Genomic DNA, 19,361 nt, shown 5'->3' with positions numbered 1-19,361 from the left:
ATACATATAAAAAAAATTACTGCTCTACCAGTTTAAAATTGTTTTCTTCTCATATTTGTTAAAAATGGTTTTCATTTTGAAGCATGTGGTATTTGGCAAGTGATTAGTCCATAATAGAACCTAATTGCTTCTGTTATTCAAGGGGGGGAGGGAATTAAGCAACCATGTTATGGAGGTTTTAAAAATAGGCCGTTGCTCGGACTCACTATATTTTTAATGGAATCTAGTTAAGAGTTTTATGATGTGTCTAAATACATATTTATATGATAGACCATATCCATCTTTTGCATAAATCATGTGCATTTTAATACAAAATTCAAAATCCATAGAAACACAGTAGGCTTTAATATTTCCAAAACTGCCATTTACATCTACTGGAGAAGTAACAGTGGCCACAGTTTGCTCTCAGTTACACAGGTGATGTGCCTGCATAATGAAGAGAAGAATTTGAACTCATGCCGTTTCATTTATTGTTGTATATATAAGGGCTGGATCCTGTTTGCATTAAAATCAATGGTAAAATTCCCATTTATTTTAATGGAAGCAGGATCAAACCCAGGGATGTCTTCAGGTATTTAGCTAACAATCACACGTGAGATACTTTACCGGTGTGAGTAGTTTACGTTTACCAGTGTGAGTGGTTCCATTATATTCAGTTTGACTACTCACAAGCAAAAGCATTTGCAGAATCAGGACCCATAGCCACTCCCTGAAGTCACTATTATATCGACAAATAATTCATAATTTTTCAGAGTATCTAATTACCATGTGTGGTTAAACAACAGTCCACAGTGGATCTGAGGGGTATCAAGTAAATACTTGCCAAGAAAGAAATCCAGGCAGCATGAACCAGTGGATAGTTTTTGGACTGGAACTCAAAAACCTTGAGTTTTATTCCTAGCTCTGCCACTGACTTGCTGTGTGACCTTGAGCAAGTCACTTCGACTCTCTATGCCAGGGTGGCCAAACCTACTGCCCTTCTGAGCCGCATATGACAATCTTCAGAAGTTCAAGAATTGGGGCACACCAGCCGGGGCTCAGGGCTTCTGCCCTGTGGGAGGCACCTGCAGGTTCTTGGGGCTTCATCCCCGTTCCTGCTGAAGCCCTGAGTCCCCGCAGGTGCGGCTCATGGGGCTGAAGCCCCGAGACCTGCTGTCCCTGCTGGGCAGAAGCCCCTACCCTGGGGTCAGGGGTGGCTCCATGAGCTGCACTTTAACAGTAAAAGAGCCACATGTGGCTTGTATGCCAGTTTGGCCACCCCTGCTCTATGCCTTTGTTTCCGCTCCCACTCACTGTCTGTCTTGTCATTTTGTAGTGCCTGATACTGCAAAGGTTTATTCACATGTTCAACTTCATGCACTGTGAGTAATCTCAGTGGCTTCAATGATATGTAGCGTTAAACACATGCATAAGTCTTTGCAGTACCAGAACCTCAGACTGTAAACTCTTCAAGATAGGAACTGCCTCTTATTACATTTCAGAGTAACAGCCGTGTTAGTCTGTATTCGCAAAAAGAAAAGGAGGACTTGTGGCACCTTAGAGACTAACCAATTTATTTGAGCATAAGCTTTCGTGAGCTACAGCTCACTTCATCGGATGCATACCGTGGAAACTGCAGCAGACTTTATATACACACAGAGAATATGAAACAATACCTCCTCCCACCCCACTGTCCTGCTGGTAATAGCTTATCTAAAGTGATCATCAGGTTGGGCCGTTTCCAGCACAAATCCAGGTTTTCTCACCCTCCACCCCCCCACACAAATTCACTCTCCTGCTGGTGATAGCCCATCCAAAGTGACAACTCTTTACACAATGTGCATGATAATCAAGTTGGGCCATTTCCTGCACAAATCCAGGTTCTCTCACCCCCTCACCCCCCTCCCAAAAACCACACACACAAACTCACTATCCTGCTGGTAATAGCTCATCCAAAGTGACCACTCTCCCTACAATGTGCATGATAATCAAGGTGGGCCATTTCCAGCACAAATCCAGGTTTTCTCACACCCCCCCCCACCCCCATACACACACAAACTCACTCTCCTGCTGGTAATAGCTCATCCAAACTGAACACTCTCCAAGTTTCAATCCAAGTTAAACCAGAACATCTGGGGGGGGGGGTAGGAAAAAACAAGGGGAAATAGGCTACCTTGCATAATGACTTAGCCACTCCCAGTCTCTATTTAAGCCTAAATTAATAGTATCCAATTTGCAAATGAATTCCAAATCAGCAGGTTTCAGAGTAACAGCCGTGTTAGTCTGTATTCGCAAAAAGAAAAGGAGGACTTGTGGCACCTTAGAGACTAACCAATTTATTAGAGCATAAGCTTTCGTGAGCTACAGCTTCTGTAGCTCACGAAAGCTTATGCTCTAATAAATTGGTTAGTCTCTAAGGTGCCACAAGTCCTCCTTTTCTTTTTGCAATTCAGCAGTTTCTCGCTGGAGTCTGGATTTGAAGTTTTTTTGTTTTAAGATAGCGACCTTCATGTCTGTGATTGCGTGACCAGAGAGATTGAAGTGTTCTCCGACTGGTTTATGAATGTTATAATTCTTGACATCTGATTTGTGTCCATTTATTCTTTTACGTAGAGACTGTCCAGTTTGACCAATGTAAATGGCAGAGGGGCATTGCAGGGACATGATGGCATATATCACATTGGTGGATGTGCAGGTGAACGAGCCTCTGATAGTGTGGCTGATGTTATTAGGCCCTGTGATGGTGTCCCCTGAATAGATATGTTGGCACAATTGGCAACGGGCTTTGTTGCAAGGATAAGTTCCTGGGTTAGTGGGTCTGTTGTGTGGTATGTGGTTGTTGGTGAGTATTTGCTTCAGGTTGGGGGGCTGTCTGTAGGCAAGGACTGGCCTGTCTCCCAAGATTTGTGAGAGTGTTGGGTCATCCTTTAGGATAGGTTGTAGATCCTTAATAATGCGTTGGAGGGGTTTTAGTTGGGGGCTGAAGGTGACGGCTAGTGTCACAAATCTTGGGAGACAGGCCAGTCCTTGCCTACAGACAGCCCCGCAACCTGAAGCAAATACTCACCAACAACCACATACCACACAACAGAACCACTAACCCAGGAACTTATCCTTGCAACAAAGCCCGTTGCCAACTGTGCCCACATATCTATTCAGGGGACACCATCACAGGGCCTAATAACATCAGCCACACTATCAGAGGCTCGTTCACCTGCACATCCACCAATGTGATATATGCCATCATGTGCCAGCAATGCCCCTCTGCCATTTACATTGGTGAAACTGGACAGTCTCTACGTAAAAGAATAAATGGACACAAATCAGATGTCAAGAATTATAACATTCATAAACCAGTCGGAGAACACTTCAATCTCTCTGGTCACGCAATCACAAACATGAAGGTCGCTATCTTAATACAAAAAACTTCAAATCCAGACTCCAGCGAGAAACTGCTGAATTGGAATTCATTTGCAAATAGGATACTATGCAAGGTAGCCTATTTCCCCTTGTTTTTTCCTACCCCCTCCCCAGATGTTCTGGTTTAACTTGTGATGACACAATTGCAGGATAGGAGCCTATATTTATAGAGATTGGGGTTTTTTTATTATTATTATTAAAAGAAAATCAGGGATATAAGACATCTTGAGGGATTTAAACCCAGAAAAGCTAAAGCTATAAACATTGCTTTCCCTACCACCTGCTATGTTCCCACCAAAATAATGACGTGTCAGCCCAAAGATTTGTCTTACATTTGTATGTATTTACTTTGTGAGTTTAAATTAAATATATCAGAGTGATAGACACCATGTGAAGCTGGATAAAATTATGTCATAGTGTGTTTGTTAAGAAAAAAGGTCACAAATCCCAAAGAACTCAAGAGATCCCAGGAAGAAAAAAAAAATTACAAAATTCTGGAGAACTGCTAAACAATTTCCGAGCGGAAGCAAACACCTTTCATTCATAATAAAGAGCTGGTCTGTTATTGTGAATAAAAAGGTCATAACCTTATTAAACTCTGTTCTGTGAGGCTAAATGAAATTGAGTTATGTTTCACTGGAGATATATAAACGTCTTGAACACACATCTGGAATTTTTAGACTTTTAATTTTCTTTTACATAAAATGTTTATTTTATCCCCCTGTCCCTGATAACAACCAAGATTAGGTGTGTGTGTGGAGGGGGGGTGGGGGAGTTTGAAACAAGAAAAATATTTTCAAAATTATTTTAAATTATTTATTAATAAGATTTGATACAATAATTGAAAACCAATCTTTTCTGAACCAGAAATCATGTAGTGAACCCCAACAAAAAATGGTTCCTAATCAAATTAATAGGAGATCTGCTAGTTGCATATAATCTGAGTAGTGGATTGACAGTCACGGTGTTAAAAAAGAAGAGACATTCTTTAGCAAGCAGAAAAAAGAGGTTTCAATATGTTTCCAATTTTTCTGCTTTGTGAGTCCTCCACAAAAAATTCATTTAATTAGCAACTCTGAGATTCAGTCTGTTCTTATATTGACACACCAGAATCATGTCAAGGAAGCAAAATCCAGAATTAATATTTCTAAACTGCACCTAATCTTGTCCAACTTTACAGCTATTCCCTGTGCTTCCCATCTGAAAAAGGATCATAGTGTACGTACACACACCACACACAAACACACACACGCGCACACAGAGGTACAGCAATTCAGAAGAGACTGCTGTGACTGTTCTGTTCAAACAAAATGTCATTTGGAAATTGTTTCCTTAGTTTGATTTCAGGAAACATGTTTTTGGAAAACTGAATCCAAATCGCATGAAATGCAAAGAAGTGCACTCAATTAATTTTTGTATCGTTTATTTCCTGTGGAGGACATTATAACTTTATCATTTAACTGTTGACTATTCATGGAATTTCTGAAGAAGAAAAAAAAGGGGGTTGGTGCCATTCATTAATTGCTGATGAGACTTGTATTTATATGAAGAAAATGAACAAAAGAATGATACGTTTTGAAACTGGAAGTCCTAAATAGTCTTAAGGAATGTGATTTTTAATATTTCTGCTAAATTATTCATATCTCTGATAGAAATACAAAAATGAAGCCACCTTTACTTTTATGGACAACAACATGATTAGAGCAAGAAATTTGAATATGCTAATAAAGAAACCAAAATGGTTAACTTTTCCTTTAAAACAGCATTCAAAAGAATTTTTACATGTTTATCACTTTTATAATTTAATTTTTAAAAAAATATTTGTGTGGACTTAACTGTGGACTTATATGTCTTTGAAAAGAAACTCAGATAGTAGAGTAGATTTATACATCTACCTTATACCTGTGGTTCAAAAAGTGAATTAGTTATTTTAGTTTAATCCCTAGTGAATATATGTGATTTATTACAAAATGGCCACTGAATTTCGCATGAAATGTTTATTCTTTAAATAGCAATAGTTTCGTTATAATCTGACAACAATACTATTTACAAAAATCAATAATGAAAAAATACAAAAGTTTAGAACAATTTCATGCTAGATTAAATAACTTGTTCCAGTTCAATCGAAAGAGGGCCAAAATGTCAGCCATTTTGTCTTCTACATTGGTTGTCATATGAAACAAGTTAAATAAAATGTACTCCATATATAAGAAAAATTCAAAAGCTTATGTACTAACGGGTAAATTTTCACAATATTGTACAAGAAATGCTTGAACAAACTGCAGAAGCAACCAAAGTTGTTTATCTGCATGCTCCACATGCTATTTTGAACATTTACACTGCAAACATAGAAATGTAAAGGTTATATTCTAGACGACTTTCAGACATAAGTATACATAATGCAATCCTGCCTTGATGTATTATTAGCAATTAATAGCTAAACACATCCTCCTTCTGGAGATCTCTCTACTCACAGTTTAGGAGCTGAAGTAACAGTATTTACGACTAGAGTATAATCATCTGAATTTCAAAGTCTCATTATCATGGATCTGTCCTAGACTTTGCCCTTTGAATCTAACCTCATCATTGAACTCTCTGTACTCAAAAGCTTATGCTTTCGTTCCAGTTATGAACTACATTAAATGATAGAAGTCACGCTGGCACCAAAATGTCAATAAGGTCAAATTTTAATTTGCCACACATGAACTACAGAACTGCATACAAACACTGAGAGAAGATGGGAAGCAGAAACAAGTGTTCTCAGCAAAACAATGTGATAGATTTTGCAAGACATTCAAGATTACCACCTATGTGATTAGGATGCATATAGAATTGTGGTAAGTTGGCTAAGAGAGTTTGGGACATGTCCTCATTTGGATAGTTTTAGTTTTTAATTTACATTGTGCTTAAATGTGATCACATTTTTAAATATTTTGAGCATCCTAATAAATGATATATCTAAACGATAGAAAGTAGTTGGAAAAAAAGAAAGAGAAAAGAAAAAATGTATGAAACTGAATGGCTTCTAGAATATCCAATCCCTATTTTTTATCATTGATTGGGTCGTTAGCAAGGTCAAGTCAGATAACTTGCTTATCAAATCTCTTCACTATATACAAAAAATTACAGATATTACCTTCTGTGTCTTGCATATTTGCCACTAACATGACCACTGCCATCACAACCAGGAGTAGGACAGCTGCAAAAAGGAAAGAATTAATTATATAGGTGCCGGTATGCTGCAGGAAGATGATACTAAAAGCAGGCAGTAGATATTACAGAGATGGAGGGCAACAAAGACAGAAAGAGAGAAATCAAATAACTGAAGGGAAAAAAAGAGGGGATGCTTTTTATTAGCAAGTCTCAGGGGAATTAATTTCATCAGTGCAGCAGGGCATGAGCAAACCACCAATGAACTTGAAAGTGCATTATACCCATTAAAAGGCATGAATTTTCTAAATTGCTAATGGGGATACATTTTACACTCAGAGCACTAACCTGAACAGCTCTTGTATGGCTGGTTCCACGGGAACTGCAGAGAGATGGAAAATATATAAAAATTTATCATCTATTACAAGTACCCTCCTTCTACAGAAAATTACCAAAAAGATTGTATAAAAGCAAGGGTCAGAATGAATCGTGCAAAGAGATTCTGGAGGATGAAGGTCACCCTGAATGGGGGCCTTGAGTGATTTACTGAAGCAAGAGACGTACCTCGAACACCTTTGGAGCGTGTGCGATGGCGCTTCTCGTCTGCATCCACCTCCATCTGGGAATAGATTAGCAGGCAGTCAATGTTCTTATCCTGCATGCACAGACTATCAATGCACAGACTGATACAGTCTCTCACACAATTTATTGGCAATATTTTAATTCCATTTTATCCTGTAAGGGAAATTGTACCTCAGAAAGGATTTTTAGGATCCCTATATTTGTTTAAAAACAGAAATTGCATGTTGATTTTTGCTTTAATCAGTCTGCTTGCATGCCCTCTTTCATAATAGATTTTGTAAAACTGTAAAAGCCATAAATGTCCTCTATTTTTGAAAGGATTTTCTTGACCGGAAACCCAGGTTACTTGGATATATTTTTTGCAACAAGGGTATAATACATTTCTATATAGTTTGAAACTAAGGTCAAGTAGCCCCATTTCATAGGTTGCCTTATTACAGGTGGCTTTAGAGTGGATAAATAGTCAGGGAATAAGAGAAAGGAAAAGAGAATGAGATGGGAACAAAGAGACATGATTGGGGTACATAGGTCTGCATGGTACTATTTAATATGAGAGGGACAATGTAAGTAAGGTAATACCTTTCATTGGACCAATTTATGTTGGTGGAAGATACAAGCTTTTGAACTACACAGAGTTCTTCAGGTCTGTGAAGCTCAAAAGATTGTATCTTCCACCAACAGAAGCTGGTTCAATGAAAGATAATACCTCACCACCATGTCTCTCTTATAACCTGGGACCAACACATCTACAACATCGCAAACAACTATTTAATATGGATTTTGGTCTTTTCTTGATGTATCCCATTGATTAGGTAAATACTATCAAGTCTAAATAAAGTGCTTAATTACTGAATGTGGCTATATCTGCCTCTTCATTTTATAAACAGGACTCCCATCTGGGGTGACGAATTATGTGATAGTAAATATTCTGGCACTCTTATGTCTTTACTGGTCAGATAAAGGGTTTCCCATCAGATCTTAGCTGGAAGCATAAACAGTGACCTATACAAGTTTCAATATGCTTGTGTGGCTTCTCCTAATCCCTCCATGCTCCAAATAGCATCTGATCCAATACATCTGCATTGGTCCCAACGGGTCTTCAAAAGGGCACTCAGTCCAGTCTAAGAGTCGATTTAATCCTCTTGGTCACAAATACAGATCTTACTGGAATTTGTTGAAACAAAGGCCATAACAGGAAAAATATATTCCATCCCTTAGGTGCAAAGTCTGGTGCAGCAGCCACCTGAGATGTAGAGACACTGGGTACTGAGACCCAGGTAGGTCCACACATATAGGAGTGCTATTGTAAAGGTCACAAAGCAAAGCTTAGAAATCAGGAGCACCAAAGTGGATGCAGACAACCCCTAGGGGGTTTGTTTTCCAAAGACCACATACAAAATTGGTTGTCAGTTGATGGTAATATTTGGATTGACAGCTGAGATTGCTGGTCTCAACTGTCTTACACAAAAGCACAGGGATTTGTACCCACAATCTTTTCACAATGGCTTAGATATGAGTAAAGAATACCTTTAAATACGAAAACTTCAGAAACACAGACTCATACAACTTGCAATTAATCCTTTACACCCAACTCCACTAATTGTTGTAGCAGATTATTGTTATTTATTTGTATTCCCACACCACCTAGGAGTCCATTGTGCTAGGCACTGTACAAACAGAGAACAAAAAGTCAGTCGCCACTGTGAAGAGCTTACAAACTAAATACAAAAGCAGAGTGAACAATGTGATGGTAGTTCCACAATTTTTTCGGGGGGACGAATTAGTTAGGAAAGGATAATCTTAATGGAAAGGGAGAGAGGACACTGAATGTAAAGGATGTGGGGGAGGGGACAGGACAGGGGAGAGGAAGAAGAGACTGTGAGGGATCGGGAAGGGAGAGGGTTAGATCAAAAAACCAACCAGCACAGGGCAAAGGAAGTCCTGTCAAAACTGTAGAAAGTTCTCCAAAGGACCTAAAGACCCCTACTTTGGCTGCTTCTGTCCCTACCAGATGAAATCTCTGGCTGGCTCCTTTTTGCAGCTGTCTCCCAAGCCCACATGGCAGGGGCAGGGGAGACATCACCTGGGTCCCAATGTCCCTAGAGTTGGGGGAGTCACCACTGCACAGTTGTGAGTCCAGAAGGGCCGCATGGGAGAGTAGGTCCAGTTGGACCCCATTTCCCTCCTCCTGCCTGCCAGTGCGGCAGTCCCTGCTTTGGCTGTTTCTGCCTCTATAGGCTTGAGCCTCTGGCTGAGATGAGGCCAATCAGCACATGACAGTTGGCTAGGTCTCCCCCTCCTGTGGTAAAACCCACAGGAAGTAACTCAGGGGCAGAAAAACTCAGTGAGGATCCTTTCATCCATTTTACCTGCAGGGAGGGGGCTGCTCCTGCACTGACTAGGATCTGGAGCCCCCCCAGAAACTGGGATCTGTGGAAGGGAAGTGACATCCTCACAGAGGCTCTGTACCTCACCTGGTTGGCTCCTCTGGTCCCAGGCAATGTGGTTCAATACCTTCTCCTAGGAAAGACTCTTTAAATTTAGGTACTTATTCTGCAGCAAAGTGTCAGAATTAGGAATTCAGCCCTAAACTTTGGAATCTCTGTAGGGCTAGAGAGAAGACAATGTGCATTTACAGAATGCTCTGTGAGGTCCTGGGAAAGGCAAAATAGTGCTACAAAGGCAGCTGAACTCCATTTCATATGGGAGACGTCAGAACTGTGTGTGTGTCATTCATGCATTGATTTGGTGACACAATCCCTCCCCAGCTTCTGGCCCTGCATGATGAGTTAAAGAGGTCATCAGCTATGTTGCTAAAACCTTTGGGAGAAAACTCACTTAAATTCTAAGTCCAGCCTTGACAGGATGGTTTCTGGCCACATTTTTGATAAACGTGGCATGCCTATCACTGAAGTGAAAACAGCCGTGTTTGTGACTGTTCCGTGTAACCTAGCTACCACCTTTTCCATGCCTAGCATGGAACAGCCTGTTTGGCATATCACAAAAATCCATCACATGTGCCACATTCTTTTCACTTTACTGACAAGAAAGCAACATACTGCAAAGACCTAGACATGGAGTTACCTGACTAGCAGCCTGTGTGTGGTAATGTTTGGAAAACATTATCTGGCATAATCAACCATGGAATAGTCTGCTTAATTAGCTGTTACGATCTTAGCCTGATAATACAGACATAAATGTGCTTCATATAGTGGTAATCCCAGTTAAGATGATATTCTGTGTAAATTCAGGTGCAGGACAAGGAAGAGGTTGGTTTGCCCATGTTTGCCAACCAAATTAGCTATCTTCATTCAAGAAATCCATGTGTATCTCTAACCCCAGATACAGCTTCATGTATATCTAACCACACTGATAGCTGAAGAGGAGGACCACAAATTTGTCCATAGGTGAGATCCACAATACTCAGGTCCAAAGAGGACTTGAAATGAGAGCCAATGTACTTATGCATGCATCCACAGTTCTCCAGAAAGGAAGATTTTGCTTGAAGGACCAAATTGTGATCCCACCCCACTGCAGGAACCTGATGACATGGGAACTGGTGGAGGGGGAGGAGGCAGACTGAGTGATAGAGTGCCCACACAACCATGTTCAACTGTCCTATGTAGGGGTATATAACAGCTGTAGATGCTGTTACAGCAAGTGAGCAGTCACAGAAGTAATGTACCTGCCTTCCTAGCCATCTATGACTTTGGGGGCAGAATTCAATGCTTCTTGGAGAATCCCTAAGCAATGTCCATTTCCTCAGGTTTTGTTAGAGATAGAAGGAAAGAATTTTGGCCTTAATGAATAGGAAGGAGTTCATCTCAGGAGCCCTACTTTCTACACAACAGTTATATTCCATGACATGTACTTACATTTTCATGGAACATTGGGCCACCTTCTCTGGAGAAAGGAGGATGCATGGCTTGGATGACAGATTAACTAGAACAGTCAGGAGTAAAGCTGGGTGGGAAATGGTTTTCCAGTCCTATGAAAAGTTTTGAGATTTCAAAATTTTTCCCATTTTGAACTGGGATGAACCCCATAGTCTTTCAAAGTTTTTATCAGCATAGCCAAATAGCCTAGTGATTAGGTTGCTCCTCACTGGCAGAAAAGGGGATAAAAGCAGCCCTAAGGAGGCTACACTGGAAGCAGCCAATCAGAGAAGGGCTGAAGGGAGCAGCCAATCAGAGCGAAGCAGGCCCATAAAAAAAAAAGGAGTTGCAGGGCAGAGGAAGGCAGTTCTCTGCTGGGAGCCCAGGGAGGAAGGACTGTGCCTCTGGAGGGCTAAGAGAACTGCCAGCACCCTGGACAGAACAGTACTGCTAGCCAGAACCGGGTGAGCGGGAGACAGCTCCTGGCTTGCTGCTGGGATTTGCAGGCTGAGGCCCTGAGGCAAGGATAAAAAAGATGGTGGGGCCAAAAGGTAAGTGGCCAGACAATTTGCTGCAGTAGCCACCGACTAAGGGAAGTGGCTGAAGAGCGGACTGCAGGTCCCCCGAAAGTGGAGCACTGCCCCTGGCATAGCCAGAGGGCTGTGTCGCTGAAGAGGACATCACGGTCCTTGGAGAGATGTGTGTCCTAGAGCAGGAGTGATGGTGGTGAGGCACTACCCAAGGAGGGTGCACTACCATGCAGAGCTAAATCCCAAGACAACCCACAGGAGGTGCCAGAGTGGTGAGTCTCACCCCATTACAGAGACCTATATTCAAGCCCCTGGTTCAAATCAGGCAGAATAGGGACTTGGACGTGGGACTCCTTCATCCAGTTCAGAGCTGTACTCATAAGGCAATTGGGTATTCTGGAGTCTCCTTGTCATTATCAACGTTGTATTTTCTGACAAAAAATAGTTTAATAGTTTACAAAATAGTTTAAAAATTCCTGACCAGCTTTAATCGGGAGGACTTTAAACTAGCATCTAGGGAGGAAGATAATAAGAGGTCAAGTACAATACATATGCTCATACATAGAATCAAGGTAGCTTGAATGTAAATAACCAAGCCATCAAGGATGTAAGAAGAAATTCTTCTACTCCCTATTTACCAATGTTAGAAGCATGAGAAATAAACACGAGAAATTAGAAATAGAATCATAGAATATCAGGGTTGGAAGGGACCTCAGGAGGTCATCTAGTCCAACCCCCTGCTCAAAGCAGAACCAATCCCCAACTAAATCATCAAGCCTGACTTTAAGAATATCTAAGGAAGGAGATTCCACCACTCCCTAGGTAACGCATTCCAGTGTTTCACCACCCTCCTAGTGAAAAAGTTTTTCCTAGTATCCAACCTAAACCTCCCCCACTGCAACTTGAGACCATTACTCCTTGTTCTGTGATCAGCTACCACTGAGAACAGTCTAGATCCATCATCTTTGGAACCCCCTTTCAGGTAGTTGAAAGCAGCTATCAAATCCCCCCTCATTCTTCTCTTCCGCAGACTAAACAATCCCAGTTCCCTCAGCCTCTCCTCATAACTCATGTGTTCCAGTCCCCTAATCATTTTTGTTGCCCTCCGCTGGACTCTTTCCAATTTTTCCACATCCTTCTTGTAGTGTGGGGCCCAAAACTGGACACAGTACTCCAGATGAGGCCTCACAATGTCGAATAGAGGGGAACGATCACGTCCCTCGATCTGCTGGCAATGCCCTACTTATACATCCCAAAATGCCATTGGCCTTCTTGGCAACAAGAGCACACTGTTGACTCATATCCAGCTTCTCGTCCACTGTAACCCCTAGATCCTTTTCTGCAGAACTGCTGCCGAGCCATTCGGTCCCTAGTCTGTAGCGGTGCATTGGATTCTTCCGTCCTAAGTGCAGGACTCTGCATTTGTCCTTGTTGAACCTCATCAGATTTCTTTTGGCCCAATCCTCTAATTTGTCTAGGACCCTCTGTATCCTATCCCTACCCTCCAGCGTATCTACCACTCCTCCCAGTTTAGTGTCATTAACAAGAAATGCTCATTAACAAAAAGAAATGGACTATAACTGGTATTGCTGAAACCTGGTTAGCTGCATGGAATGTTAAAATCACTGGATACACCGTATTCAGGGAATAGGCAGAAGTGGATGCAGGTAGCACACTACGTCAAAGACACCACTACCTGCTTTCAGAAGACACGATCTAGAATGCTTATGGATCAATGTTCTTTCTGAGAAATCACAAGACAAGGTCCTGGTGGGTATCTGTTATAGACAACCAAATCAACAAGGATACAGGATGAACAGCTCCTTAAACATGTATCTCTAATGTGCAGAAAGGAAAATTGCATTACCACCAGGGATTTCTATCAATAAAATAACCTTGGTGTTTCTAAAAATTATAGGTGACGACTTTCCAAACAAAACGAACTGGAACCAACTTAGAGAAATTGAATTGAAAATTGTTGGTCACCTAGATGCAAGTCATTATTACCTAATTTCATTTATGTGCAAACAGAATGTAGTCCCAACCAACTATATATATATATATATATATATATATATATATATATATATATATATATGGTGCTTTAAAAGGGCCAATTTCCGAAAGCTGAAAAAAATCATGAGCAAAACTGAGTGGGAGGAAACATTTAAATACAAAACTGTGAATGAAGGTTGGGAGTTGTTTAAGAATAATTTATTAGATGACCCCCTCAAAACAAACAAGCACTCCCCCCCATCCCATCCACACACAATTCCACAATCACGTGAGAGGGCTTCTTTGGTTTAAAAAATATCTTGGTTAAGAGGGGAAGTGAAAGTAGAAAGTAATAATTAAATATATAAATCATAGAAAAACATGGAAGTTTATAAAGAGTACAGATCAGGGATTGGAAATTACGACTATTGATAAGGGAACTTACACATACCAATGGAAACTCTGCAGCTAGTAGGATTAAGGCTAATAAGATGGAACTCTTTAACTATATCAGGAACAAATGAAATCCATCTGATATTCAAAAAGGATGGTAAAATTATCAATCATGATGCAGAAAAGACAGAAATATTCAATAATTATTTCTGTTCTGTATTTGTCAAGAAGCAGGATGATGTAGTCATATTTTAAAGTGACAGAATAGAAAGTATTTTCTTATCAGGAACTAGGGAGATTATAAAACACAACTTTTAAAATTAAACATTTTAAAATCAGTACTAGTGGATAACTTACACCCAATAATATTAGGAGAATTGGCCAAGGAGCTCTTTGAATGATTAATGTTGATTTATAACAAATCCTAGAACACTGGGTGTTTCCAGAGCACTGGGGAAAAGTAAATTTTGTAACAATTTTTAAAAGGTAAATGTGTGACTTGCATAACTAAAGGCCAGTTAGGCTGACATCGATCCTGGGCAAAATCGTGAACAGGTTGATATGATGCAATTAGTAAAAACTTAAAGGATGGTAGCATAACTATGCCAATTGCCAACACAATTTTATGGAAAATAGGTTTTGTCAAACAAATTTAATATAGTTTTTGATGAGATTACAAGTTTGGTTGATAAAGGTGGCTATGTGGACATTCTGTAAAGAATATGTCTTGTACCACATTCTGATAATAAAATGAGCACTGTACACAATCAGTACATCCCATACTGGTTAATGGATAGATCTTTAAAAATAATGTAATGCAAGAAACTGTAAATGGAAAATCATGATCCTATGGGGTTGTTTCTATTGGGATCACACAGGAATCTGTTCTTGGCCCAATGCTATTCACAGAAAAAATAAAGTAATTGCTGGTGAAATCTGCAGATGACAAAAATTGGTGGAAAGATAAATAATGCTATGGATAGCTCAGTTATACAGACTGATATGGATCATTTTGCTAAAATTGGCTCGTTTGAACATGTCAGTTTCAAGGACCAACATCTAGGAGCAAAGAATGTAGGTCATACTTAGAAGATGGTATCCTGGGCTGAAGTCACAAGGAAAAGTGAAAAGGACTTAGATAACCAACTGAACATGAACACCCAATGGAGGAGGTATAATACCTCTGTATATGACATTAGTGAGACACTTATTTGAATTCCATGACCAGTTTTGGTGTCCACACTTCAAACAGGATGTTGCAAAATTGGGAAAGGTTCAGAATAGAGCTATGATTGATGATTAAGGGTCTGGAAAACAGTAAGAAACTCAGTCTATTTAGCTTATCCAAAAGAAGTAAAAAAAAAAAAAAAAAAAAAGTGGCCTGATCATGGTCTGCGTGGGGAAGTGATTTCTGATAGTAGAGGACTCCTAAATATAGTAGAGAAAGGCTTAATGACAGCATGCCTGGATGCTGAACCTAGACAAATTAAAACTGGAAACTAGGTGCATATTTTTAACAATGAGGGTAATTAACCCTTGGAACAATTTATCAAGGGATGTGGTGGATTCTCCATCACTTGACATCCTTAAATCACCACAGGATTTGAAAAAAATGCTATCGCTCAAGCAGAAATCATAGGTTTGATGCGGAAATTACTGGGTGAGCATCTATGACCTGTGTTATGCAGCAGGTCAGACTTAATGATCATTAATGGTCACTTCTGATCTTGACATTTACGTATCTATGATAACTACTGGTAAATGCAAGATTGCCATAAGATTTACTATTGCCAAGAGGAAATGTTACTAAAATATTGTGATATTTTGTTTTTCTTTGTTTGAAAAAGAAAAGTACTGGTAACATTCATGAAAAGATTGGAGACAGAATGTTCAAGAGCAGATGGATCAGATAGGCTGGGAATTAGATGATTCCATGACATGGTTTGCAATTTAAAATTTGTTTTCTTGTCACTCTTCAGCTATCAAGTAAAGGCTGGTTTACAGCAAGTCAAACTGCAGGATTCCTGAACAGAGTTTTATTACAAAGACATATTTGCACTATTGTTATATCCTAGATTTGGTCAGCATTTCTTTTTATAACCTAGCCTCAAAAATTTGCTCCTGGCTGGAACTTACATAAGATCGGTCATACTGGGTCAGACCAAAGGTCCATCTAGCCCAGTATCCTGACTTCTGACAGGGGCCAGTGCCAGGTGCCCCAAAGGGAATACACAGAACAGGTAATCATCAAGTAATCCACTTCCTGTCACTCATTCCCAGCTTCTGGCAAAGAGAGGCTAGGGACACCATCCCTGCCCATCCTGGCTAATAGCCATTGATGGACCTATCCTCCATGAATTTATCTAGTTCTTTTTGAACCCTGTTATAGTCTGGGCCTTCACAACATCCTCTGGAAAAGAGTTCCACAGGTTGACTGTGCATTGCGTGAAGAAATACTTCCTTTTGTTTGTTTTAAACCTGCTGCCTATTCATTTCATTTGGTGACCCCTAGTTCTTGTATTCTGAGAAGGGGTAAATAACAATTCCTTATTTATTTTCTCCACACCAGTCATGATTGTATAGACCTCTATCATATCCCTTCTTCATCATCTCTTTTCTAAGGTGAAAGGTACCAGTCATATTAATCTCTCCTCATATAGAAGCTGTTCTATGCCCCTAATCATTTTTGTTGCCCTTTTCTGAACCCTTTCCAGTTCCAATATATCTTTTTTGAGATGGGACAACCACATCTGCATGCAGTATTCAAAATGTGGGTGTACCATGGATTTACAGAGAGACAACATGATATTTTCTGTCTTATTCTCTATCCCTTTCTTAATGATGTCCAACATTCTGTTTATTTTTTTGACTGCCGCTGCACATTGAGTGGATGTTTTCAGAGAACTAGCCACAATGACTCCAAGATCTCTTTCTTGAGTGGTACCAGCCAATTTAGACCCCATCATTTTATATGTATAGTTAGAATTATGTTTTCCAATGTGCATTACTTTGTATTTATCAACACTGAATTTCATCTGCCATTTTGTTGTGCTGTCACCTAGTTTTGAGAGATCCTTTTGTAGCTGTTCGTAGTCTGCCTGGGACTTAACTATCTTGAGTAGTTTTGTATCATCTGCAGATTTTGCCACCTCACTATTCACCCCTATTTCCAGATCATTTATAATACTATTTGTCCCAGTACAGACCCCTGGAGGACACCATTATTTACCTCTCTCCATTTTGAAAACTGTCCATTTATTCCTACCCTTTGTTTTCTATGTTTTAACTAGTTACTAATCCATGATAGGACCTTCCCTCTTATCCCATGACAGCTTACTTTTCTTAAGAGCCTTTGAGGGACTTTGTCAAAGGCTTTCTGAAAATCTAAGTACACTATATCTACTGGTTCCCCCTTATCCTCATGCTTGTTGACCCCCTCAAATAATTCTAGTAGATTGGTGAGGCATGATTTCCCTTTACACAAACCATGTTGATTATTCCCCAACAAATTATGTTAATCTATGTGTCTGACAATTTTGTTCTTTACTATAGTTTCAACCAGTTTGCTCGGTACTGAAGTCAGGTTTACCAGCCTGTAATTGCTGGGGTCACCTATGGAGCCCTTTTAAAAAATTGGCATCACATTAGCTATCCTCCAGTCATTTGGTACAGAAGCTGATTTAAATGATGGGTTACAGACTGCGGTTAGTAGTTCTGCAGTTTCATATTTGAGTTCCTTCAGAATTCTTGGGTGAATACCATCTGGTCCTGGTGACTTATTACTGTGTAGTTTATCAATTTGTTCCAAAACCTCCTCTAATGATACCTCAGTCTGGGACAGTTCCTCAGATCTGTCACCTAAAAAGAATGACTCAGGTTTGGGAATCTCCCTCACATCCTTAGCCATGAAGACCAATGCAAAGAATTCATTTAGTTTCTCCCCAATGGCCGTTATCGTCCTTGAGTGCTCCCTTTGCATCTCAATTGTCCAGTGGCCCCACTGGCTGTTTAGCAAGCTTCCTGCTTCTGATGTACTTACTTTTTTTTTGCTAATACTTTTTGAGATTTTGGCTAGCTGTTCTTCAAATTCTTTTTTGGCCTTCCTAATTATATTTTTACACTTCATTTGACAGAGTTTATGCTCCTTTCTATTTTCCTCACTAGGATTTAACTTCCACTTTTTAAAGGATGCCTTTTTGCCTCTCACTGCTTCTTTTACTTTGTTCTTTTACTTTGTTGTTTGGCCACTGTAGCACCTTTTTGGTTCTCTTACTATGTTTTTCAATTGGGGGTATACATTTAAGTTGAGCCTCTATTACGGTGTCTTTAAAAAGTTTCCATGCAGCTTGAAGGGATTTCACTTTTTACACTGTACCTTTTAATTTCTGTTCCACTACCTTCCTCATTTTTGTGTAGTTCCCCTTTCTGAAATTAAATGCTACCAAGTTGAGCTGCTCTGGTGGTTTCTCCATGACAGGGATGTTAAATTTAATAATATTATGATCACTATTACCAAGCGGTCCAGCTATATTCACCTCTTGGACAAGATCCTGTGCTCCACTTGGACTAAATCAAGAATTGCCTCTCCTCTTGTGGGTTCCAGTACTAGATGCTCCAAGAAGCAGTCATTTAAGGTCTCAAGAAACTTTATCTCTCTGCATCCCGTCCTGAGGTGACATGTACCCAGTCAGTACCCATATCCCCAGACATGGGGATAGTTAAAATCCCCCATTATTATTGAGGTTTTTTTATTTTAATAGCCTCTCTAATCTCCCTGAGCATTTCACAGTCATGATCACCATGCTGGGCAGGTGGTCAGTAATATATCCCTATTGCTATATTTTTATTATTAGAGCTTGGAATTACTATCTAAAAACAAAAACCCTACCATGTGTCAATTAATAAAATGTGTTTTTTCAGATTAAATAAACTCCTGAATTCACACAAACAGAGAAACTAGGCCTAGAAAACACCTATTAAGTCATGTAAATGTATGCCCCCACTTTATTTCCTACATGTATTATCTAGTGCTTTGTCCAGTCCAATTTTCAAAGCCTCAACGAATGGAGCTTCCACTGCTTCTCTCTGATGATTAATCCAGAGCAGAAAGTAATATGTAAGATCACATTCTAATACATCTCACTCAAAAATGTATACATATTCCCAAAAGGCTTTTTAAAAAACATATTTGGCGAATGATTAATTCATGAGCGGTTAGTGTCATGATATTTTGAATACGTTTTTAAAAGTTGGATACTTTTGGTGAATTCCTGGCCCTAATGTGTCAACTTGAGTTTTACCATTGACGTCAATGGGGCCAGAGCTTCTATCTTTAATATCTCTTTTTAGCAAAATACAGTTCAATAAGGATTATCATTTACCATACTGACCTCTACTGTCAAGTAATAAACAAACTATTATTTTCAGACAGCACTAT

General features: G+C 39.7%; 1 protein-coding gene across 24 annotated transcripts in view; it reads right to left on the bottom strand.

The window, feature by feature from the left end:
• MYT1L (myelin transcription factor 1 like) overlaps nucleotides 1-19,361 on the bottom strand; it is a 380,619-nt gene that overhangs the window by 148,344 nt on the left and 212,914 nt on the right. For 23 of the 24 annotated variants that reach the window (XR_012157935.1, XR_012157936.1, XR_013635539.1 and 20 more), the window contains 3 exons: nucleotides 7,114-7,168; nucleotides 6,898-6,931; nucleotides 6,536-6,598 (listed from right to left, as the gene is read on the bottom strand). The exons of the other annotated variant lie outside the window; for it this stretch is intronic. Coding sequence is in view for 20 of the 23 variants with exons in the window: in XM_073336127.2 (XP_073192228.1) it covers nucleotides 6,536-6,598; nucleotides 6,898-6,931; nucleotides 7,114-7,168 (152 nt within the window). In the remaining 3 variants the exon portion in view is untranslated. The remainder of the gene's footprint in view (nucleotides 1-6,535; nucleotides 6,599-6,897; nucleotides 6,932-7,113; nucleotides 7,169-19,361) is intronic. 24 annotated transcript variants of the gene reach the window in all.

This window comes from Lepidochelys kempii, chromosome 3 (genome assembly GCF_965140285.1).
Source record: "Lepidochelys kempii isolate rLepKem1 chromosome 3, rLepKem1.hap1, whole genome shotgun sequence".
In the NCBI taxonomy this organism is placed as follows: domain Eukaryota; kingdom Metazoa; phylum Chordata; order Testudines; family Cheloniidae; genus Lepidochelys; species Lepidochelys kempii.
Note: the sequence above shows the minus strand (reverse complement) of the source record. Positions and strands in the feature narration are given on the sequence as shown.